Source organism: Embiotoca jacksoni, unplaced genomic scaffold (assembly GCF_022577435.1).
Source record: "Embiotoca jacksoni isolate LCO1_2020_lvr unplaced genomic scaffold, fEmbJac1.0.p SCAF_84, whole genome shotgun sequence".
Taxonomy (NCBI): domain Eukaryota; kingdom Metazoa; phylum Chordata; class Actinopteri; family Embiotocidae; genus Embiotoca; species Embiotoca jacksoni.
In genome coordinates, this window is record NW_027185441.1 from 157,501 (window position 1) to 182,556 (window position 25,056).

General features: G+C 46.9%; 1 protein-coding gene across 1 annotated transcript in view; it reads right to left on the reverse strand.

Moving 5' to 3' along the window:
• Positions 1–6,058: 6,058 nt before the first annotated feature.
• shank2a (SH3 and multiple ankyrin repeat domains 2a) overlaps positions 6,059–25,056 on the reverse strand; it is a 174,860-nt gene continuing 155,862 nt past the window's right edge. The window contains exons 22-27 of the mRNA XM_069139632.1: positions 24,099–24,122; positions 22,685–22,723; positions 22,001–22,113; positions 21,450–21,555; positions 18,137–20,624; positions 6,059–8,462 (exon numbers count right to left, since the gene is read on the reverse strand). Of these exons, the coding sequence (XP_068995733.1) occupies positions 7,943–8,462; positions 18,137–20,624; positions 21,450–21,555; positions 22,001–22,113; positions 22,685–22,723; positions 24,099–24,122 (3,290 nt within the window). The 3' untranslated portion in view covers positions 6,059–7,942. The remainder of the gene's footprint in view (positions 8,463–18,136; positions 20,625–21,449; positions 21,556–22,000; positions 22,114–22,684; positions 22,724–24,098; positions 24,123–25,056) is intronic.

A 25,056-nucleotide genomic window follows, 5' to 3' on the forward strand; every position in this document is an offset into this window, starting at 1 on the left:
TCAATGTTCAGGCGTTCAGGTGTTCAAGTTCAGGTATACAGGTGTTCAAGTTCAGGTGTTCAGGTTCAGGTGTTCAAGTTCAGGCGTTCAAGTGTTCAAGTTCAGGTGTTCAGGTTCAGGTGTTCAGGCGTTCAAGTTCTGGTGTTCAAGTTCAGGTGTTCAGGCACTCAGGTTCACGTGTTCAAGTTCAGGTGTTCAATTTCAGGCATTCAGGTGTTCAAGTTCAGATGTTCAAGTTCAGGCGTTCATGTGTTCAGGTGTTCAGGCGTTCAGGTTCAGGTGTTCATGTGTTCAGGTGTTCAGGTTCCGGTGTTCAAGTTCAGATGTTCAAGTTCAGGCGTTCATGTGTTCAGGCGTTCAGGTGTTCAAGTTCAGATGTTCAAGTTCAGGTGTTCAGGTGTTCAGCTTCAGGTGTTCAAGTTCAGATGTTCAAGTTCAGGCGTTCAGGTGTTCAGGTGTTCAGGCGTTCAGCTTCAGGTGTTCAAGTTCAGATGTTCAAGTTCAGGCGTTCATGTGTTCAGGTGTTCAAGTTTAGGCGTTCAGGTTCAGGTGTTCAAGTTCAGGTGTTCAGGCGCTCAGGTTCAGGTGTTCAAGTTCAGATGTTCAAGTTTAGGCGTTCATGTGTTCAGGTGTTCAGGTGTTCAAGTTCAGGTGTTCATGTTCAGGCATTCAGGTGTTCAAGTTCAGGTGTTCAGGTTCAGTTGTTCAAGTTCAGGCGTTCAGGTTCAGGTGTTCATGTTCAGGCGTTCAGGTGTTCAAGTTCAGGTTCACGTGTTCAAGTTCAGGTGTTCAAGTTCAGATGTCCAAGTTCAGGCGTTCAGGTGTTCAGGTGTTCAGGCGTTCAGGTTCAGGTGTTCAAGTTCAGCCATTCATGTGTTCAAGTTCAGGCATTCAGGTTCAGGTGTTGAGGTGTTCAGGCGTTCAAGTTCAGGTGTTCAAGTTCAGGCATTCAGGTGTTCAAGTTCAGGCGTTCAAGTTCAGGTGTTCAGGCATTCAGGTTCAGGTGTTCAAGTTCAGAAGTTCAGGTGTTCAAGTTCAGGCATTCAGGTGTTCAGGCGTTCAGGTTCATGTGTTGAGGTGTTCAGGCGTTCAGGTTCAGGTGTTCAAGTTCAGGCGTTCAGGTTCAGGTGTTCAAGTTCAGATGTTCAGGTGTTCAAGTTCAGGCGTTCAGGTGTTCAGGCGTTCAGGTTCATGTGTTGAGGTGTTCAGGCGTTCAGGTTCAGGTGTTCAAGTTCAGGCGTTCAGGTGTTCGGGTGTTCAGGCGTTCAAGTTCAGGTGTTCAAGTTCAGCCATTCTTGTGTTCAAGTTCAGGCGTTCAGGTTCAGGTGTTGAGGTGTTCAGGCGTTAGATTCAGGTATTCAGGCGTTCAAGTTCAGGTGTTCAGGCGTTCAGGTTCAGGTGTTCAAGTTCAGGTGTTCAAGTTCAGGTGTTCAGGCGTTTAGGTTCAGGTGTTCAAGTTCAGCCATTCAGGTGTTCAAGTTCCGGCGTTCAGGTGTTGAGGTGTTCAAGTTCAGGTGTTCAGGTTTTCAAGTTCAGGTGTTCAGGTTCAGGTGTTCAAGTTCAGGTGTTCCGGCGTTCAGGTGTTCAGACGTTCGGATGTTCAGGCGTTCAGGTTCAGGTTCAGGTCAAGTTCAGGTGTTCAGGTGTTCGGACACAAAGGACTCACAGGAACACCACACTAGTGCAATATTATATTTATTTCTTACAGTGAATTTTGGTTGCCATACAAGAAGTCTTGAGGAATTAAGGAAGAGGTGGGGTTGGGGGGTGGGGGGTGTAGTTACAGGAAAATTTCTCTCTTTTCATTTCAGTAATTAGTTTGACTCTATGATGATTCAGTAGCACAAAATTACAGCAACATAGAAAACATGAACACAAGTTTTTGCACAAATTACCGAAAACATCTTAGCCTCTATGAAGACTTAGTCAAAGAATAAAGAATCTATTCATGAGAAAAATAAATCAATTAATCAATAAAGTAATAAAAAAGAAACAGTCACCCAGATGTTGGACGATGAAGGTGGGAGCAGTGTTTCAAGGGGAGTGGAAGGTTATTGGGCCGGTTCGGTCCTGAACGCGGCCCGGTGAGGCGCCACGCCGCCGTGATGCTCGTTAAAGATTCCTACGTCTACTCAGATCTACGTCTCCACACAAAACGGCTCGGCGGCCGCTGAAGGACTCAACAGGCCGCCGCTACTCTTCTGGTGGATTTATACACATATAGAGTTTATAGTTTCCTACCAAGATGGCCTGCAGATATATATATATATATATTTTAATTTACACATTTTGCTCTTTTTTTATACACACACTCGAGACTCGGGTTCAGAAGATGAGAGGAGTCGGTTCCTGTTTGGATCGGACGAGAGCTCTTAAGAGTGTTTCTACTTCAGCATTAAAACACTGACAGGTGATCACGTCATGATATGTAACTTTAAAATGGGAAAATTAAACACAACCAAGGAGATTCATTCAGAATAAATATTGCTTCTTACGTAACCCATAAGTCTAATAATATCCACAATTTTAATCTATTATATTTCTGTTGTTTTTGTTTTTTTTTGGCAATCCACGCGTTAGTGTTGAACAGTTTGTTGTTCAGATAACTTCTATAAAATTTCATAGAACTCTATACAAATCTTTAAAAATACTGTGCTTTTCTCGCCCCCCCCCCCCGACACGCCGCTGTTCGCTTTAAAATAACACTCAGACAGGAACAGGTTGTAGCAGCATCGTCCCGCCGTCACCGCTAATGTTCACAGAACACAGAGCGTCTGTATGTTTCATTTGTCTCCTGAAAGAAAAGAACAGAAAGCTGCGATATGAAACGCGTCCAGACGTCGAGCTCGTCTGAAGGAGCTGCTTTCTGTCGCCGGAGGGACCCGGAGCTGTTTAAGGCATCCCGCAGGATGAGGGGGCCAACGGGACCCTTGCCGGGGACCTCGGGTCAGCTGACACCATGAACCAACCTCCACACACGTCAACACTTCAACAGCTACACAGAGAATCCACCTGTCAATCACACGTCTGCAGCTTTAGAAATGTAGAAATGTAGAAATGTGGATTTAAAATTGGACCCTTGAAATGTTGTCTCTGCTAAATGTGGGACGTTCGGAGGCGTAAAAGTCCGGTTAGTTCCAGAAACTGCAGGTCGTGTGTTCGGATCAGAACTGGTTTCTATCCCGTCTTTCAGCTTGTTGTTGCCGCGGTTCCGAGATGAAACCCTGAATTGAGTCAGCGGGACGTCGTTTCTCTTCGAGGACCAACGGCCCGGTTCTGCAACTGCTTTTTGTTTTTTAGCGCTGGTTGTCTATAACTTATAAATCACGCAAATGAAGTCGGTTTCCTTTTGACTTTAAACAGCTGCTGCAGTTCGAGACTTTATTTTGTGCTTTTTTATTGGCACACGAGTTAGCTTAATGCTAACAAAGCTACGACAGATTTATTTTTAATTAGCAAAGAAGAAAGTACAAAATGTTCAGGTAGTCTTTTTGCTAAATAAAAAAATCCATCAGTTCTCTGGTAAAATGTGAATTTCAGCTCTTGAATCAACCCTTCAGTTATTCGGCTGCTTCCAACTTTGGTTAAAAAAAAGAAAAAAAAAGGAATCAAATGCAGTTAAATGCTATCCAATAAAAACCTTCGATCGTGTCATGTTTTGATGTTTTGGGAAACACACGTTGTTTTCTGGACATGAAGAAGATCGATACTCTACATCCACGAGACGCGGAGCTTAGCTTAGCTTAGCTTAATGACTAGCTCCGCCCACAGGAGTAAAAATCTGCCCACAAGAACCTTAAAAGCTTATTAATTAAAAGATCAAATATTACTTACAAATATTTAAAATTTGGTTTTAACCTGCTGCTTTAAGCTAAGCTAAGCTAAGCTAATCATCTACTGACACTAGCCTCCATTTATTGTTCTCTGAAAACATGAAATGTGTTCCTGAGTTTTAGTTTCCGTTCTAACATTACTTTATATGAAACTGTTAATGAACATGACATCGTTCTTAATGATGTCGTCATCTGACCTCCAGGTGGCGCCACTTCCAAGCACTCAGAATAAAACAAAGTGATGAATTGAAACAGAACCAGACAGGAAGTGATGTATTGAAATAGAACCAGACAGGAAGTGATGTATTGAAACAGAACCAAACAGAAAGTGATGTATTGAAACAGAACCAAACAGGAAGTGATGTATTGAAACAGAACCAAACAGAAAGTGATGTATTGAAACAGAACCAAACAGAAAGTGATGTATTGAAACAGAACCAGACAGGAAGTGATGTATTGAAACAGAACCAAACAGAAAGTGATGTATTGAAACAGAACCAGACAGGAAGTTTGAAACAGAACCAGACAGGAAGTGATGTATTGAAATAGAACCAGACAGGAAGTGATGTATTGAAACAGAACCAGACAGGAAGTTTGAAACAGAACCAGACAGGAAGTGATGTATTGAAATAGAACCAGACAGGAAGTGATGTATTGAAACAGAACCAAACAGAAAGTTTGAAACAGAACCAGACAGGAAGTGATGTATTGAAATAGAACCAGACAGGAAGTGATGTATTGAAACAGAACCAAACAGAAAGTTTGAAACAGAACCAGACAGGAAGTGATGTATTGAAATAGAACCAGACAGGAAGTGATGTATTGAAACAGAACCAAACAGAAAGTTTGAAACAGAACCAGACAGGAAGTGATGAATTGAAATAGAACCAGACAGGAAGTGATGTATTGAAACAGAACCAGACAGGAAGTGATGTATTGAAACAGAACCAAACAGAAAGTTTGAAACAGAACCAGACAGGAAGTGATGTATTGAAACAGAACCAGACAGGAAGTGATGTATTGAAATAGAACCAGACAGGAAGTGATGTATTGAAACAGAACCAAATAGAAAGTGATGTATTGAAACAGAACCAAACAGGAAGTGATGTATTGAAACAGAACCAAACAGAAAGTGATGTATTGAAACAGAACCAAACAGAAAGTGATGTATTGAAACAGAACCAGACAGGAAGTGATGTATTGAAACAGAACCAAACAGAAAGTGATGTATTGAAACAGAACCAAACAGGAAGTGATGTATTGAAACAGAACCAAACAGAAAGTTTGAAACAGAACCAGACAGGAAGTGATGTATTGAAATAGAACCAGACAGGAAGTGATGTATTGAAACAGAACCAAACAGAAAGTTTGAAACAGAACCAGACAGGAAGTGATGTATTGAAATAGAACCAGACAGGAAGTGATGTATTGAAACAGAACCAAACAGAAAGTTTGAAACAGAACCAGACAGGAAGTGATGAATTGAAATAGAACCAGACAGGAAGTGATGTATTGAAACAGAACCAGACAGGAAGTGATGTATTGAAACAGAACCAAACAGAAAGTTTGAAACAGAACCAGACAGGAAGTGATGTATTGAAACAGAACCAGACAGGAAGTGATGTATTGAAACAGAACCAAACAGGAAGTTTGAAACAGAACCAGACAGGAAGTGGTGTATTGAAACAGAACCAGACAGGAAGTGATGTATTGAAACAGAACCAGACAGGAAGTGATGTGTTGAAACAGAACCAAACAGGAAGTTTGAAACAGAACCAGACAGGAAGTGGTGTATTGAAACAGAACCAGACAGGAAGTGATGAATTGAAACAGAACCAGACAGGAAGTGATGTATTGAAACAGAACCAAACAGGAAGTGATGTGTTGAAACAGAACCAAACAGAAAGTTTGAAACAGAACCAGACAGGAAGTGATGTATTGAAACAGAACCAGACAGGAAGTGATGTATTGAAACAGAACCAAACAGGAAGTTTGAAACAGAACCAGACAGGAAGTGGTGTATTGAAACAGAACCAGACAGGAAGTGATGTATTGAAACAGAACCAGACAGGAAGTGATGTGTTGAAACAGAACCAGACAGGAAGTGATGAATTGAAACAGAACCAGACAGGAAGTGATGTATTGAAACAGAACCAGACAGGAAGTGATGTATTGAAACAGAACCAAACAGGAAGTGATGTATTGAAACAGAACCAAACAGGAAGTGGAGAAGATGTAAATGTGATCCATAAACCTGCTCAGCATCACTTCACTTTCATTTGTTTTGGGGATATTTGGATTTCATCTCTTCCACTCAGACATTCTGCACACGCTGAAACATGGAAATGTTATTGCGACGTGAAACGAGGATTTCCTGCGTTTCCTGCAACAGAATCTGGAAGTTGAGTTTCTCGTTTCATGTAAAAGACGTTTTTCCAGAGTGACATCGATCTCTTCATCTCCTACAAACAAACCAGCGTTCCCCAAAATGTTGCAGGATTCCTGTAAACCGACTTTAAAATGCTCTCTGATAAAACCTCAGCTCGGACCGCTTACAGGCCGTCGGCCACGTGGGCGGGGCTTCGTTACACGCTCCATAAGTGCCGACCTGCTGATGGTGATGAGGGGGAGGAGTCAACAGGACCAATACAAAAGTAACAGTTCTAGCACACACACACACACACACACACACACACACACACACACACACACACACAGACACACAGACACACACACACACACAGACACGCACACACACACAGACACACACACACACACACACACACACACACACACACACAGACACACACACACACACACACACACACACGCACACGCACACGCACACACACACAGACACACACACACACACACACACACACACACACACACACACGCACACACACAGACACACACACACACACACACACACACACACACACACACACACACACACACACACACAGACACACACACACACACACACACACACACACACACACACACGCACACACACACAGACACACACACACACACACACACACACACGCACACACACACACACAGAGACACACACACACACACACACACACACACACACACACACACACACACACACAGAGAGACCCCGGAGGAGAGGACGAGGGCAAACCGCTAAAACATTTCAAGGTGAGACTTTTTCTGTCCGTCTGGTGTCCTCGTCTCGGTTCTCCTGGACTCTCGAGGTGGACACCAGGTAGCCTGCCGGGGGGCCCCCCCCGTCTGGACCCTGCTGTGGCGGAGCGCCCCCTATGGTGACCACCTCTCATCACACTCTCAGCAGGAAGAAGGCAGAAGTGTGTGTGTGTGTGTGTGTGTGTGTGTGTGTGTGTGTGTGTGTGTGTGTGTGTGTGTGTGTTTTTTTCGGTGCTCGGGGTGTGCAGGTCTGTGAAGACGTGTGTGTGTTCATGTGTTTCAGTGTGTGGCACTGTGCATAAAGTGTGTGTGTGTGTGTGGACCCCACATATGGTTCAGTAATATTTGAACATGTCAGTAAATCATTTTGACACAAATAGGTGAAAAAGCAAAAACAAAAAAGAAATGGAGTCTATTTCAAATATTCCTACAACCTTAATGCACCCAGAAATATAACATAGAGCTCCGGTCGGACTCTAGTGAAGAAATATTCTCTGAACAAACTCTAGCAAAGATAGAAAAGGAGCGACGACCAGCTCAGCTGGTTCTCGGTGACCCGCCGGCGTCGGGAAAGTCGGTATTCCAAAGCAGCAGAGCAGGAGTCTGTTTGTTTCCAGAGTTGAGGACAAGCGGAGCGTCCTTCGGCCTCCTCCTCTTCCTCCTGATGTGGGACATAGCAGCTCGTCTCTCCTCGACCCCCGCGCTCCTCCAGACGTCCCGTGATCCCCTGATGCTGGGGACGGGGGGGAAGAGGGGCGGAGGAGACCGGACACGGAGATGAGGCGACGACGGAGGATGAGAGGACGAAAACAGAGGCAGCATCAGCTGGACAAAACTTCTCCTTCCTGTTCCCGACTGAGATAAAGTCTGATGACGAGTAGGTGACTCCTCCCCCTCCTCGACCCTGACTCCGCCTCGCCCCGCCTCCTCGGGGCTTATCTGTCCTGCAGCAGCTTGAGGGCCCTCTCGATATTCATGCGGTGGCCCACCCGGGTCACGCCCAGGTCGATCAGGTCCTCCTTCTGCAGCGAGGGCAGGTGGGCGCCCTCGATCTCGTTGTCCAGGAAGGCGTCGCGATGCTCGCCGAGGTTCAGGCTCTCCAGCCAGTCCGCCACGTCGTGTTTGCTCCACAGCTCCACGGATTTGGAGGCGAAGGGTTTCCCCGACGCTGCCTGCATCAGCGTCAGCGGCGACGGGGAGCGCGAGCTGCCGCTGCCGCCGCATGAAGAGCTCAGGCTGTAGCCGCCGCCGCTGCCCATGGGGGGGGTGGGCAGGCCGAAGACGTCGGTGAGGGTGGGCGACACGGAGGGGGGCAGCGAGGAGCAGGGGGTGAGAGAGGATGCGGAGTCTGGAGGGCTGCAGGGGTGGGCCTGCGACGGGAGGCTGCTGGGGGGGGTGGAGGTGAGGGCGGCGGCCGCGGCGGCGTTGTTCCGCATTCCTGAGTCATCGGTGGGCCTGAGAGGGGGAGGAGACGAGAGGAAGGTCAGCTGATGATGATCCATTAACCACCAGTTTAATTTCAATATGCAGCAAAAATAAACGTTCATTTCACACCATTTACATAAATGTGTTTTTAAGTTTTATATTATGGATTCCACATTTTAAAAAAATCACTGCAGCTAAAAGAACAGCTGACTCATGTTCTGACCAACGGATCCCACACTATAAAATCAATCAAATTAAATTAAGATTTCAATAAAATATTCAAATAGACACACCAAGAAGTAAATAAGTAAACAACTGAATAAATACATCAAATAAATCAGATTGAATTCCGGAACAGATTAAAAAGGAAAAGTTCTGTCTGATGAATCCGTGACGACGTGATCACGATTATTTTAACGTTAAACGTCTGTGTCCTGATGTTGACAGATTCACCTGCAAAGGATTATGATTATATATATATCATATATATATATATATTTATAGATATCATATTTCCTTACAAGTTATTGTCTGTTTTTTATGACGTGACTGATAAACACTCCATAATCATTTGTCTTCAATAATCTTCATTAGTCATCAATGTCTTTAATTCAATCAAAACAGGGAATGATGGATTTCAGATTTTCCTGCATTAAAATTTTTCTCATACAAGAACTTTAATGTGTTGAGTTTTTGTACCGCCGTTAAAAGAAATGAGTAAATGAAGGGCAGCAAATACTGAATACCGATTGAAAAACAGCTGACAGTGCAGTTCCTGAGAAAACTCAATCCAACAAAAGCTCAGGAAGAATTTTATTAGAGTCCTGAGAAAAATAAAGCTTGTTTCCCTAAAAACCTTCAGATGTGTCGGTGCTGGAAGGATTTAATGGTGTAGTTCTGCCACAAAACAGAAGGTGGCAGCAGATACTAAACTTTCTACTGAAGCTGCAGCAGCACATTAAACAGACATGTTTATCTTTGAGTGTCACTTCGACAATGATTGACAGGTTCATTTAATATGTAAACTAAGACCTGACCAAGTTAGAAACAAGTCAACATGTAACATTAATTAAACATTATCATATACATGAAATACATTTTAATTTAATTGAAACTGACATATTTTCCTGTTAATTTAACTTTAAAGGACTTTACTGAAGTTATTAAGTTATAATTTATCACCTTATTTACAGATGATTATGAAATAAAACCTCTTCCAATCACTGAGCTCTTCAAACATCTCATTCTATGACTTTAAAATGGAACTTCCTGATATTAGAAGGCTTTATTTTTTCTCAAATGTAGACAAACATGTAAAAGGTTATAAACAGTATAAACTCCCATAACGACATTTATAGAAAAGCTTTAATAAGCAGGTTGAGCTGCTTCATGGAGAGAAACCAAGGAGAAGAATAAATAACATGTTAAAAGGAATTAAAGACGGGAAGTTTAGCAGAAAAACTTTTTTAACAGTATGCCTTTGATCAAAACTGCAGTCACTTCTTTATTATTTTATTATTATTATTTCTTAGAAGAACCAGATTAAACTGCAGCAGGTGTAGAAGTCTGTCACTCATCCAGATGTTCAGGTTCTGCTCTAAAAACTTCACTGTGTTCACTTCCCTCAATAACTTGCGGTGTCATTGATGAATGAGACCAATAACAATTTGTTTAGTTTTAGAGCCCCGCCCCCTCGCACAGTTCACCGACGCACCGCGGCGCAGAGCCCGACCCTCTGAGAATCTCTGACAGGATGTAGACGGAGGAACAGCATGAAGCGACTATCTTTAAACATCCAACCGGGTCAACAGGAAGTACATCAAACAGGAAGTACACATTAAATCTACTGAGGAAATCAAACTTGTTGTTGTTGTTATTGACATTGATGTTAAATCTACTGAGGAAATCAAACTTGTTGTTGTTGTTATTGGCATTGATATTAAATCTTTGGAGGAAATAAAAGTTGTTGGTGTTGTCGACACTGCAGACAAACTTCACCACACAAACAAACAAGTGTGTTGGAGGCGTCGCCCTGATGGATGTGCTAATATTTGGGGCAGTGACACACAAAGGTACCCCCCTCTATCCCCCTCCCCTACCATGCAGAAGGATCCCGCCCCTCCCCCCCTCCATACAGAAAGATCCCCCCCTCCCGCCATCCCCCGAGGTCTCGGCTCCCTGTGGAGCCTCCTGATACACTGATTGAGTTTCCAGGCTGCACCAATCAGGGTGCAGCCTGGAAACGGCTCCAGAACATATGGAGCGGCCCGAGGGTGGGGTGGAGGGGTGGGGGTGGGGGGGGGACTGAAGGGGGTCCGTCTGCCAACATGGAAGTGGGCCACAGTTAAAGCGGCGTCTCCACCGAGTCAAACAACTTACAGAGTTTAGTTTTCAACAGCGGCTTCTCCACAGGACAAAGTGTTGGATGGATGAGATGGACAACGTTAGTCATGTGATCAACAGGACACAAACAAGATGGAGACAGAGGACAATGTTAGTCATGTGATCAACAGGACACAAACAAGATGGAGACAGAGGACAACATTAGTCACGTGATCAACAGGACACAAACAAAATGGAGACAGAGGACAACGTTAGTCATGTGATCAACAGGATACAAACACACACGAGATGACAGAGGAGAATTCATCTGAACACAACTTTCTCTTCTGCTGCATGATGCTCCATCCTGACCTCCATCCTGACCTCCTCCATCCTGACTTCCTCCATCCTGACCTCCTCCATCCTGACTTCCTCCATCCTGACCTCCTCCATCCTGACCTCCTCCATCCTGACAATCCTCCATCCTGACCATCCTCCATCCGGACCTACTCCATCTGGACCATCCTCCATCCTGACCTCCATCATCCTGACCATCCTCCATCCTGACGATCCTGACCTCCTCCATCCTGATCTCCTCCATCCTGACCTCCTCCATCCTGACCATCCTCCATCCTGACCATCTCCATCCTGACCTCCTCCATCCTGACGATCCTGACCTCCTCCATCCTGATCTCCTCCATCCTGACCTTCTCCATCCTGACCTCCTCCATCCTGACCATCCTCCATCCTGACCATCTCCATCCTGACCATCCTCCATCCTGACCATCTCCATCCTGACCTCCTCCATCCTGAACATCCTCCATCCTGACCTTCTCCATCCTGACCTTCTCCATCCTGACCTCCTCCATCCTGACCATCCTCCATCCTGACCTCCTCCATCCTGACGATCCTGAACTCCTCCATCCTGACCTTCTCCATCCTGACCATCCTCCATCCTCACCTCCTCCATCCTGACGATCCTGAACTCCTCCATCCTGACCTTCTCCGTCCTGACATTCTCCATCCTGACCATCATTCATCCTGACCATCTCCATCCTGACCATCCTCCATCCTCACCTCCTCCATCCTGACGATCCTGAACTCCTCCATCCTGACCTTCTCCGTCCTGACATTCTCCATCCTGACCATCATTCATCCTGACCTTCTCCATCCTCACCTCCTCCATCCTGACGATCCTGAACTCCTCCATCCTGACCTTCTCCATCCTGACCTCCTCCATCCTGACCATCCTCCATCCTGACCTTCTCCATCCTGACCTCCTCCATCCTGACCATCCTCCATCCTGACCTTCTCCATCCTGACCTCCATCATCCTGACCATCCTCCGTCCTGACCTTCTCCATCCTGACCATCCTCCATCCTGATCTCCTCCATCCTGACCTCCTCCATCCTGACCTCCTCCATCCAAACCAATATTAAAACCAGTCTAAAAACAGCTGATTTGTTCTAATCAATCAATGTAGGAGGTCAGTCACCAGGTAAATATTGAAATGGAGCAGGTGTCATCTTTTAAAATCAGCTTCATCATGAAACCTCCTGACAGGTGAAGCATGAAGTACACATCCTCCCTCCACGAGGATTACAATGATGTAATCTGAGAGGAGATCTGACACCGCTGGAATAAAGAGGATCAATAAAGAGACTCAACCTGCTGCAGTTCATCCCAATAAACATCAACACAGCTGCTAAAAATAGAGATGCAACTTTAAATGATGCTGAATGAGGATTCTCTCTCTCTCACACACACACACACACACACGCACGCACGCACGCACACACACATACACAACACGTCTGTCAGCTGATCGGTGGAGAGGAGGGTGATGCAGTGATATTGATATCTGCGGGGGGAGACCTCACCTTGGCCACGCCCACACACATCACATGACTGCTTCTAGCACCACACCGCTGCATACATGCAGGGTCGCAGTCATCAGCTTGCACACACTTTATTTATAAAAGCTGGAACACGAACACAGACACACTGAGGGTTACGTAACTAAAGCAGGGCAGCACGTGACCTACGTGAGATGATGTTGAACTCTGTTGAGGGTTTGGCCTGCCATCCTCTCTCACACACACACACACACACACACACACACACACACACACACACACACACACACACACACACACACACAGACACACACACACACACACACACACACACACACACACACACCCCTCCCCCAACTCAGGCTGACAATACTGCAGGCCTCAAGGCTGCTCTCATCAGCTGGTTGCTACGCAACCGTTTCGTCCACAGGCACAACCAACGCTCATTTAATCTGGGAAGCTAAGAGACAGCGATATAAAAAAAACACAGGAGAGGAAAAAAAATACACAGGCAGTAGATGGAGGAAACAGACAGTAGATGGAGGAAACCGGCAGTAGATGGAGGAAACAGACAGTAGACGGAGGAAACAGGCAGTGGATGGAGGAAACACGATGGAGAAAACAAGCAGTAGATGGAGGAAACAGGCAGTAGATGGAGGAAACAGGCAGTAGATGGAGGAAACAGACAGTAGATGGAGGAAACAGACAGTAGATGGAGGAAACAGGCAGTAGATGGAGGAAACCGGCAGTAGATGGAGGGAACACAATGGAGGAAACAAGCAGTAGATGGAGGAAACAGGCAGTAGATGGAGGAAACAGGCAGTAGATGGAGGAAACAGACAGTAGATGGAGGAAACAGACAGTAGATGGAGGAAACAGACAGTAGATGGAGGAAACAGGATGGAGGAAACAGACAGTAGATGGAGGAAACAGGCAGTAGATGGAGGAAACAGGATGGAGGAAACAGACAGTAGATGGAGGAAACAGGCAGTAGATGGAGGAAACAGGATGGAGGAAACAGGCAGTAGATGGAGGAAACAGGCAGTAGATGGAGGAAACCGGCAGTAGATGGAGGGAACACAATGGAGGAAACAAGCAGTAGATGGAGGAATCAGGCAGTAGATGGAGGAAACAGGCAGTAGATGGAGGAAACAGGCAGTAGATGGAGGAAACCGGCAGTAGATGGAGGGAACACAATGGAGGAAACAAGCAGTAGATGGAGGAAACAGGCAGTAGATGGAGGAAACAGGCAGTAGATGGAGGAAACAGACAGTAGATGGAGGAAACAGGCAGTAGATGGAGGAAACAGACAGTAGATGGAGGAAACAGGATGGAGGAAACAGACAGTAGATGGAGGAAACAGGCAGTAGATGGAGGAAACAGGATGGAGGAAACAGGCAGTAGATGGAGGAAACAGGCAGTAGATGGAGGAAACAGACAGTAGATGGAGGAAACAGGTAGTAGATGGAGGAAACAGACAGTAGATGGAGGAAACAGGATGGAGGAAACAGACAGTAGATGGAGGAAACAGGCAGTAGATGGAGGAAACAGGATGGAGGAAACAGGCAGTAGATGGAGGATGGAGGTCGTGGATGGAGCAGCAGAGGATGGGTGGGAGGGGGGGCATATATGAATCTAGGCCATGTTCTGCACGTCTCTGCCGCCATCTGTTAGACGGTCACAGAAACAGGACCACCCTGGTGTGACGAGCTGCCCTTTATCTAGGGCCTGCAGCCTCATGTTGTGCCACGCTGCCTGGCAATCGTCTCCTCCACCACACAGAGCGGAGCAGGCGACCCCTCCGAGTCAGAACAGAGCCGACTGGAGCAGGGTGCTGCTCTCACATCTGGTGGTTTGATCCTACGATCAGTAAACATCCCATCAAACCATCAACAGCAAAAAGGACAGCAAATAATATCTCCAAAACGGCTGCATTTCTTTTTTCCTCCAATACACAAAAACAATAAATACTGACTCCAGATCTGCACGTCAGATCAACTTATAATGAGTTTCAGCTATATTGAAAACTGCATGAACAAATGTGACATTAAACATCATCAGAACTTCACAGTCTGAAAATGAGATAAGTTCAACCTGATTACACATAAAACAAATGATGTACTTGGTGATAGATTTATGCAACATTGGATAATTTTTCTCTAAAAAGTATAATACTTTTTAATTATGATGTTTTAGCTCATATTTATGCAGAAATATAGAAAATTCACAAACTTTCAAGCACCACTGAACATCTGAAGACAACTATTATGTGTTTCGCCTTAAATGTTGGCAGGAGTATTAATAATATGTGAGTTTTCTGCAGCAACTCATGAAGGCAGAAATACAAATCTTAAAGTGGAACGGAAGAAAACGAGAGCATCCAACACAGACATGGTCCAACAGGAACAGAACACAAACGCTCCTGAGTAAATACATAAATATGAAGCCACATTTTATAATAGTGTTTTTCAATTCTACTTTTCATCTGTGAATCTTAAAACCTTCACTTTCCTATTTCAATGCTTCTTTTCTTTTTTCTGCTTCACATTCATACACTTCCAGATAAACATCCAGTTTACTTTGAGACCAAATATGAAGAATAAATAGTTGTTTTTTGCGTCCTGTCTGTGATGTGTGTTGAGGCTGCTGCATCGTTCTGCCTCCGGGGGCAGTTTCACTCTTCAACAGGCCGGGAGGGAAAAACTAAAACCTGAAGAAAACTCCGACGTCGTCTCTCTGGCGACCGTCGCCGGGACGCTGACGCAGAACGCTCTTCCCAACGGGCACATCGTGTTTGCAGTAAATCTACTATGAGTCACGTGACCTCAATAAAACGTGAATAAACAACAATCCTCCCGGTTTAGGGAATCATGTCCTGGCTGAGGGGTAAAGCGTTTACTCTGAGACTCTGCCAGCTTCATTCACCTGGAGAAGAACAGAAACACCACGAGGGACAACACAATCACTGAGAGGAAAGTAGTGACGTGGTAATGAACCATTAAACCACCTGACTCACTGAGAACGATTATCATGTATTCTACAAACCACCATCTCAACCAGGAGAGGAGCACCAGTTATTTCAGAGCCGGAGCTCAGCTGTGGTTCTGTGAACACTTTAGTGAAAAATTTACATACAACACGCAATAATGTGTATTAGCATCACTTAAATTTAATCAAGTCAACAATATAATCCTGTTTTCACTGGTCGGATTACTAACATAAAGTGTTATTGTTTGATTTCAGTCACAAGTTGCTGCAAATGTTTCAGAATAAAAGGCTCAACAAGAAATTTAAGTTTTCTGCCTCATGAGACGCTAAAGGGCTTTTACTTTGAAACAGAAACAGGAAGTGTTAAATGTGCATTTACAGTGTTATGTTGTGTTAAGAACAAACACAAAGCAAATTTTCGCTTCACATTACTTGTGCGAGTACGACCGCTCACATTAAATATTTTAAACTCACGCAGACGCGAATTTGCGGACATTCGTGTCTTTGCTTTGACCAGGTCAAAACCAGTTTAAATCAGTTTAAACCTGTTTTTAACCAGATTAAAACAGTATATACAGTATGTTATATATTTGATTTATATATAGTAATGTAGTAACTTTAACAGGGCAAACGGGAGCTAATCAAATGGACTGCGAACATTATATTTCCTGACTTGGAGAAAAAAGGGGCGGACCATCACTACACCTGTCTTTATATAACAACACAACACATACAAAGTTAGTCAGGTAGATTCAGCCTCCTTTACTGCAACACCACAGTTCTACTAATTCTACTCATACAACTTTTTCCAAACTAACTGGATGACAGCATCATCTTTTTAGCACCATGTTGAATGACAGACAGACACACAAACATGCATGTTGACGTGACGTGAGAGCAGCAATGGAACGTACCTGTGCAGGTGGGAGACACAGAGGATGAAGGAGGAAGAGGTGGAGGAGCGACAGGGGACTGGACAGAATGGAGGTGAAGATGGAGCTGAAAATGAGTCCAAGGTGGTAAAAGGTCAATGCAGACGTGGAAACGAGGCAAACGTGACAGCGTGTGGCGTGAAGCGTGAAGGAGGGCAGGTGAGGCCGACGGGAGGCCAATGAGAGGCTGATGGGAGGGGGGCGGGAGGCCGGAGGGAGGTGGGCTGATGGGAGGAGGGCGGGAGGCCGGAGGGAGGGAGGTGGGCGGGAGGCTGGCCGACGGGAGGGGGGCGGGAGGCTGGAGGGAGGCGGGCGGGAGGCGGGTGGGAGGCTGTAGGGAGGGGGGCGGGGGGCCGATGGGAGGAGGGCGGGAGCCTGGAGGGAGGCCGCCGCGCTCTCCACCTCTCTGATGAGTGATGGGACCGTTCATACAAAATGAATGAGAGCACTGAATTATTCACGGGGCTTTTTATTTCCCTCTCAGGGGGAGATGGGAGTTTAATGCAGAGTCCATCAAAACGTCGTCCCAGTTACAGGACCACGAAAGACGTCGGTCTGCGTTCACCAAATGACCTTTAACGGTAACGTATCAACAACACTTTCATATTTACTGATGACAATAACTGGACCAGCTTGTTTCCATCCAGACGAACATTTCGTAGAAAACGTCAGCAAACAAACAGAAGAGACGCTGAGCTGAAGGATGAATGATGTATGAGGATGTGCTACATTATAAATAGAGGATGGAGATCCCCAGAGGAACTCCACTTTTCAGCTCTCCGTGTTAGGAACTATTACAGCTGGAGTGTCATGTGACTGTGAACTCTCCTCAGCACCGTACCGTATCCTGCAGCCGTGACCAAATATCATCACAACACATCATCCACACGGTCGAAACTCGTACACACACACACACACACACACACACACACACACACACACACACACACACACACACACACACACACACACACTCTCTCACACACACACACACACACACACACACACACACACACACACACACACACACACACACTCACACATATACACACACACACACACACACACACTCTCACACAGACACACACACACACACACACACACACTCTCACACAGACACACAGACACACAGACACACACACACACACACACACACACACACACACACACACACACACACACACACTCTCACACAGACACACACACACACACACACACACACACACACACACACACACACACACACACACACACACATAGCACGGTGACCACACTGATCAGAACCACCACCTGGTGCCAGAAATATCAGAAGCTTTGGGTTGTAATCAACAATCAAAACACAACTGATAACTGATCATAAACAAACCTGAAGTCTTAATCTGTAAGAGTTACAAAACAGAATCAGACACGAGACGCAGCAGCTTTACAGCTGAATGGAAACACTGGTGTGTTCCAAGTGTAGAATATGACGACACAGAATGAAGTTATTACACATGTAAATATGACCGGGAACATTCAGTAAAACATAATCAGAGATCTGAGACTGCAGAACATGGACACATCTTAATACCACAGAAGAAGAACGTGGAGGTCAGTGAGGACTCACCTGGTCCCGAAGCTCCCCCGGGTCCCGGTGGGGGAGTCCAGGCTATCTCCTGGCTTGGCCGGCCGCTCGCGGTTCATCTGCTGCAGGATGGAGCTGAGCTCGGTGATGACCGTGTTCTTGGTGTCCGGTGTGGAGGGGGGGCTGCGGAGCTCGGGGGGCTGGTCGCCCCACAGCTTGGAGGTCCTTTGGGTGGGAGTCCTAGGAGGTTCGGAGGAGGAGGGGGGCGGGGGAGGGGCCTGAGGCGGCGACCCGTAGGACTCGGGGGGCTCCTCGATGAGAGCGTCGTGATAAAGCGACGTTCTGCTGAGGACGGACTTGCCCTTGGGTTTGGGCGGCACCGGGGGGCGGTCCACTAGGAAGGCGTGGCCGTCCGCGGTAGCGTAGAGGCTCTCCAGAGCGCTGTCGCAGAAGCCGCCCTCCGATGACAGCGTGGAGATGCTGGACACGGTGCTGGTGGTCTCCATGTGCTGAGGATCCCCGCTACTGCGGCTGTCCACCTCCTCGATGCCCGAGTCGCCCACACCCGACTCTGGGTCAGGTGGAGGAGGGGCATATGAGGGGGGCATGCTGTTCGCCACCCGTTTGTGTGGATCGGTGACCGGTGGGGGGGCATGAGGGTGGTACGGGGGGAGGGGAGGTCCCCCGTTCCGTCTCTGTTGCTGAATCATCTCTGCGATGGCACTCGCCTGGTCATCAGGGATGTCAATACTGTTGGCGAACTCCAGCGGCGGGGGGAGGGGCTCCGAGAATTCAAAGTCCTCGTCGATGTCAACTGAGGCCAGTGGGGGAGGGGGGATGCGGAAGGGCAGTTTGACCGGTTCCTCCATGGACTCTCCTAAAGGAATGCTCCTCCTCCGGGTGGGCGGCTGGCTGACGGCCAGCGTCTGAGCGCTGAGCGGGTCGGGCTGGTTGGGGTCCTTCAGCTCCGACGGCTGGTTGCTGTCCTGCCCCTCCCCCTCCTGGTTGTTCAGCTTGTTGCTGGCGTCGGTGCTCGTGTGGACCATCAACAGCCCGGCTGACTTGGCCGCGTCAAGATCCGCCGGTGCGCTCTTCCTCTCCTTGGCTGCCTGATGCTGCCGCTCCTCCCGCGCCCCGTCGGACTCGTACTTCTGCTCCGTCATCTGCCTCCGGAGGCCGCCTCGGCCGGGCCGCCCCATGGTCGCCGTTGAGATCGCAGCAAAACTGGTCTCGATCCCAGAGCGTAGTTTGGTGTCGATAAACAGCGGCTGGTTGAGGTCTGGTTTGTGGCTTTGCTGAAGTGGCAGGGACTGTGCTTCGTGCTTGGAGGTCTGCTGAACCTGAGGAGGGTTTGGTGGCTGATTCTGAGGATGGTTCTGCTGCTCCTTCATGGCCCGGTCCCGAGCTGCCAGGGCCAGAGCGAGCGGAGAGTTCGGGTCCAAAGGTTTTCCAGTGACAGGATGGAGGTAGGTCCCATTGGCCCGGTAGTGGCTCTTCGGAGGAGTTGACGGGAGACTAACGGGACTGTCCAGGTTGGGACACTGACCTGTTCTGGTGTTTAGAGGCTCCCGAACCACAGTGGGCTCAGGAGTGTTGAAGTCTGTCATATTGCCACTACCGCCCCCAACAGGGGGTCCGAGCTGTGTTGTCGGGGGACCCAATATCCTTCGAAGACGCTCGTCGCTACAGAACATGCCTTCATCGATGGACTTGGACTGGCGAAGACGAGGGGTCGGCGTGGGACCACTCAAGTCGTCGTCCCCGATGTCGATGGACTGGAAGGCGATGGAGTGCTTTTTTGCCTCCAGCCTCTTCTCCCGGTCCCGCACCGCGCCGGCGATAGCTGCTGCGAAGGGGTTGCCGAGCGAGAGGGGGTCGTCAGGACGCAGACCTCCACTTCCACCGACCGTGGGTGTGAGGGGGGGGTGTTCAGGGGTGGTGGGCTCTATCTCCATACTGCTACCCTGGCTGCTCTTGCCGCTGCTGCTGGTGGAGGGCTCCTTGACGATGATGGTGGGGATGGGGATGGAGGAGCACGTTCTTTCTACGGGTGTGGTTGGCATGGAAACCGGGCCCGAGGGGCTCGCTGGCATGTGACATGTTTTCTCCGGGCTGTCTTCAACGTTGGACTGCTTCACCAGCATTCCCTTCCGTCGAGCTGGTTTGGCCGGCACGTAGAGCGTCTTGTTGCCCACCTCGGAGTACGGGTTCTCGGGCACCGGCGTGCGCCCTCGAGTACGCGTGCTCTCGAAGTGCTCGGAGCTCTGGCGGAAGTAGCCGCGTCTTAACGTACCGGCATCGGTTCGGCTGATGGTGGTCACCGCGTTGGGGGAGTTGTGGGTGAAGCTGGGCCGCGTGGTGCCGTAGCTCTTCGGTGTCGGGCCGCCGGCCGAGTTGTAGCCGGGTGGCGATGGAGGTGAAATGGCCGGGGGAGGTGGGATGTCCTCCGAGGTGTCTGGCATGGAGAGGCTGCGGGAGAACTTGAGCAGCGGAGGAGTTAAGTATCCCTGTTTCTCATCCTCCGATGTACCTGAGAGAAACAGAGCAGAGAGATAAACGACGTGAGGACGAGAGGAACCTTCCCGCACGGCTTCCTGGTTCTACAGGAAACGTGTTCCTGACCGCAGATCTTTTTAACCTTCACTTATCAAAGCAGGGAGCTCCTGAAGTTTGTGAGGACGGATAGAAAGCAGCTGCTGTTTTCTGCAACACATGTTCTGGTGAGCTCATCTCAGCATTTACCACCAAACTGAAATCTTGAAAATGGAAATTTGTACCAAAAAAATTCAATTATATTCAGATTGCTGAGTTTAAATGTATTGAGAAGCCGTGCAGTAGTTACAGAGAGCTGTGGGCACTGAAAAGAGCTCTAAATATAAATAGAAAGTAACACCAGTTTCTTGTTGCTCAGAAATGTGGCGACATGTTGATATAAAAGCAGACTCGTGTGTCTGGAGGTCAGTAGATGGATGAGTGGGGATCACTTCACTGCTGTAAAATGTCCTTTCATTTGTAGTCACACAGTTCTCTAACTGTAGAAACAACCAGTAAAACCACTTCACTCTCAGAAGAAAACCTTTTCAAACCGGCCCATGTCGGTGTGTTGGATTGTTCTGTACCATCCGCCTGGTTCAGCACTGAGACTGAAGTTTCATCAGATGCTTAATGACCTCCAATATTACCACCTGAAAGCACACTTTGCTGACTGCATTATTCTAATTGATCTATAATTAGCTTTAATATCGCCAGAGCACACAGAGCGAGTCCTGTGAGCAATAATAGAATATTATGACAAGCTCACACACACACACACACACACACACACACACACACACTTACTGTGTACACAACATACCTATGGACTTTTGTTTTCTCATAGTGCCCTTCTCAGGGATCCCCAGGAAGGCTCCTGGCACAGTGGGAGGAACCACTGCGACTCCCTGACGGTCATGATACATGGACTGAAAACCACAACGTTGTTAATGAGAAACCCAGAAAAAAAACACTTTTCATTATCAGCATTTAGTCTGCTATCTCTTTCAAAAATTCGAGAGGGCGATCAATAAGCTCAGAGTGTGACACTCTGAATACTTCATGAATGTTGTTGGTCCTCCTGCACTGTGCTGCGTTCAGGAACACTCTGGACTTATTGATCCTCCTGCTCCGTGTGCAGCACCGTGTTGCGTTCAGGAACACTCTGGACTTATTGATCCTCCTGCTCCGTGTGCAGCACCGTGCTGCATTCAGGAACACTCTGGACTTATTGGTCCTCCTGCTCCGTGTGCAGCACCGTGTTGCGTTCAGGAACACTGAACTTATTGGTCCTCCTGTAACACTGCATTTAAACTTTATTTTAAATGTGTGTATGTATTAAAATTTTAAGTAAATAGATTGTTGTCCTCTTACATTCATATCAGTGGGCGTGACCAAGCAGCGACTGGATGGGCGTGGCTTGATGGTGGCGATCTTCATGTCAACAGGTGAGGCCTTCTGGGCGTGCGTCATCTCTTCCACTTTGTCTGCAACACAAAGTGAGTTGTAACCCGTGAGCAACAAACCGGCGGAGGGGGTGGAGCTAAACTTACAAAGAGCCTTAAAAACAGGATCTGATGCGTCAAATGCAAGCTGGTCATTCACAGTCAGCCGGCATGTGTCTCCGCTGAGGTGCAGATGAAACTCAAACAGAAAACATCAAGACACTTTTCTTTTCTTTTTTTTTTTTTTTTTTTTTTTTTTTGGGGTGGGGGGGACGACAACGACTGTGGTGAAATGTTGTCTAGCCTCCGAAGCCGTGCAAGCGCTTTCCAAAAAAACAATCGACTCAGCAGCATCATCCAACTCTCGGGGTCGTTTCCTCGTTACATGTAAAACGTAAAGTCCGCCAAGCTTGCCGTTTTCTTTCTCTCTGTTTTGATGTTTTTTTAATGTGGGAAAGGTGTCAACGGCAAATTTGGTAGGACTGAACTTCCCTCTGGTGTGTGATGATGTCATCAGGTAACAATCCACCTAAAGCTACATGCTATCTGATCTGTCCTCTGACTGACAGCTCGTCTGGGATGAAGGAAGCTTCATGCATCAGGGGAGGATTACTTAGAGTGACTTGGAAAACAATCCTCTTCTTCTGCACATCTACACACAGAAGGGGGGGGGGGCATCAATGACCTTAACTACAGTTAGAACACACACACACACACACACACACACACACACACACACACACACACACACACACACACACACACACACACACAGACTCACACACACGAGCCTGCAATGACACGGGAGGAAAAAATTAAAATAAACATGACAGCAAACTGAACAAACGCGTGTTGTGTAATTCCTCTTTAGGGTTCTGTTGTTACGTTTGAAGCTGGAGATTCTTCCAGGAAGGAACTAATGCAGTGGTTCTTAACCTTATTGGAGGTACTGAACCCTGCGAGCTTCATCAGTGCATTCACCGAACCCTTCGTAATTGGAAAACTGACAAAGCTGACAAAAACGGCCGACATTGCTAGTGTGAACCGGGCTATACTGCGTGTCGTGCTGCGGTCAAGTGAGCCGTCAGCCGCTGATACTCGGTCAAGTGAGCTGCCGCTTGAAAATGGATGTGGGTAATTCGCGGCATTTGCGCCTGAAAGGGGGTGGGGCTTATCTCTGTGCCTTATCTCCCTAAAAACAGTACCGTTTCCTTCATCCACCATTGAACTAACCACTAGTTCTGTTTTATACTTGTTATGTCTGGGTTCATAATATTATCCGTAGTCGCACAACTGCGTCTGAATGACGGCCGCTTCCAGCGTCATTCGCGCTGCCCGACGGAAATTCGCGTCATTCGCAACCATTCGCGTCTGTGCATTGACTTTACACGTAAACTACCTCTCAGTGTGTGTCTGCCGAGGGGTTCGGCAGACACACACTGCGATCAAGTGAGCCGCCGCTTTAAAAATGAATGACCGTCTATTCCTTAAAGTGCGTTCACACCGAGCGCCCCGTTTGGTGTGAACGCAGCATAAGTTTTAGCTTTCTCCGTGCTTTTTGGGCTACCCAAGCCACCGTAGGGCTACCCAAGCCACCGTAGGGCTACCCAAGCCACCGTAGGGCTATCCAAGCCACCGTACCGTTATGCTGCGAACCCCTGGGGTTCGATCGAACCCAGGTTAAGAACCACTGATCTAGTGTGACTCACTGCTGCAACATTAGCAGGTGAACTACTCCTTTAATCAATAAAAAGGTGAACTACTCACGGAGACGAGGTTTGTGTGTGTGTGTTAGTGGGTGAGTGTGTGTGTTTGTGTGTTAGTGTGAGTGTGTTTGTGTGTTAGTGTGTGTGTGTGTTAGTGTGTATGTGTGTTTGTGTGTGTGTGCGTGTGTGAGTGAGTGCGTTTGTGTGTTAGTGTGTGTGCGTGTGTGTGTGTGTGTGTGTGTGTGTGAGTGTGTGAGGTGTGGGGGAAGGGGGGAGAGGGGAGGGGGTTAGCAGACTAAAACATGCCTCCAGACTACTCACCACCTTTCTTTTTCCTCAGAGTGGCTTTAGGGACGACACAGAAACACGTCTGAGTCACTCAGACAGGAAGTCGCTCTTCATTCTTTATGTCATTATGAAGGACTCAGATTCATTGACATACTGTGGCATCCCATAATTTACTTAGACACTGATGCATGTCAGACTTCACAACGCTACCAAGCAGCATCATCAGTGTGTTCGATCAGAGCTGAACATCATCTCTGAATGTTGATACACGTTTATACATGAATATTTTCTACAATAAATAAATAACGTGAGATGTCAGAAACACGTCAATCAATCACAGGAAACAGTCGATATTCAATAGAAACAGATTATTTAGTATTAGTATTATTCTATGATACATGCCTTCATCTCCAGACTACTGCTTCAGCTCCACCTGAATCCATCAGTCCACTTCAAACTGGACAGAAGCTGCCAGACTTAACTAAAACCAGGGAAAGACCTCATCAGCTGTTTCAGCCTCTCAGTATGTTTCGGAACTGGTTTTAAGACTTCACAGCCTCTCTAACTCCTCTTCTGTCCGTCAGTCTGACACCCTCAAACCAACCTGATCGTCAGTCATCCTGTTCCGGAGATGCATTTTAAAACGAAAGGTGACAAAGCGTTTTCAGTCATGGAAGGAGTTGCTGGAGGAAATCAGGTCTGCAGTCAGACATCTTTTAATCTCTTCTGAAAACAGACCTTTATCGAAGATCCTTTGCTGATTTCAGTTGATTTTAGAGATAAACTCCTGTTGCTTTTATACCCTGTTTTTGTTTTTAATTTGTTTAATACGATCATTGTGTTGTTAAAACTTGTTAGAATTCACTTGTTGTTTTGTTTTAATGGTTTATTTTATGTGAAGCACTTTGTAACTGAAGTTTAGAAATGTTCTATACAAATAAAGTTTATTATTATTATTATTATCATTATTATTATTATTATCTCTGAATGT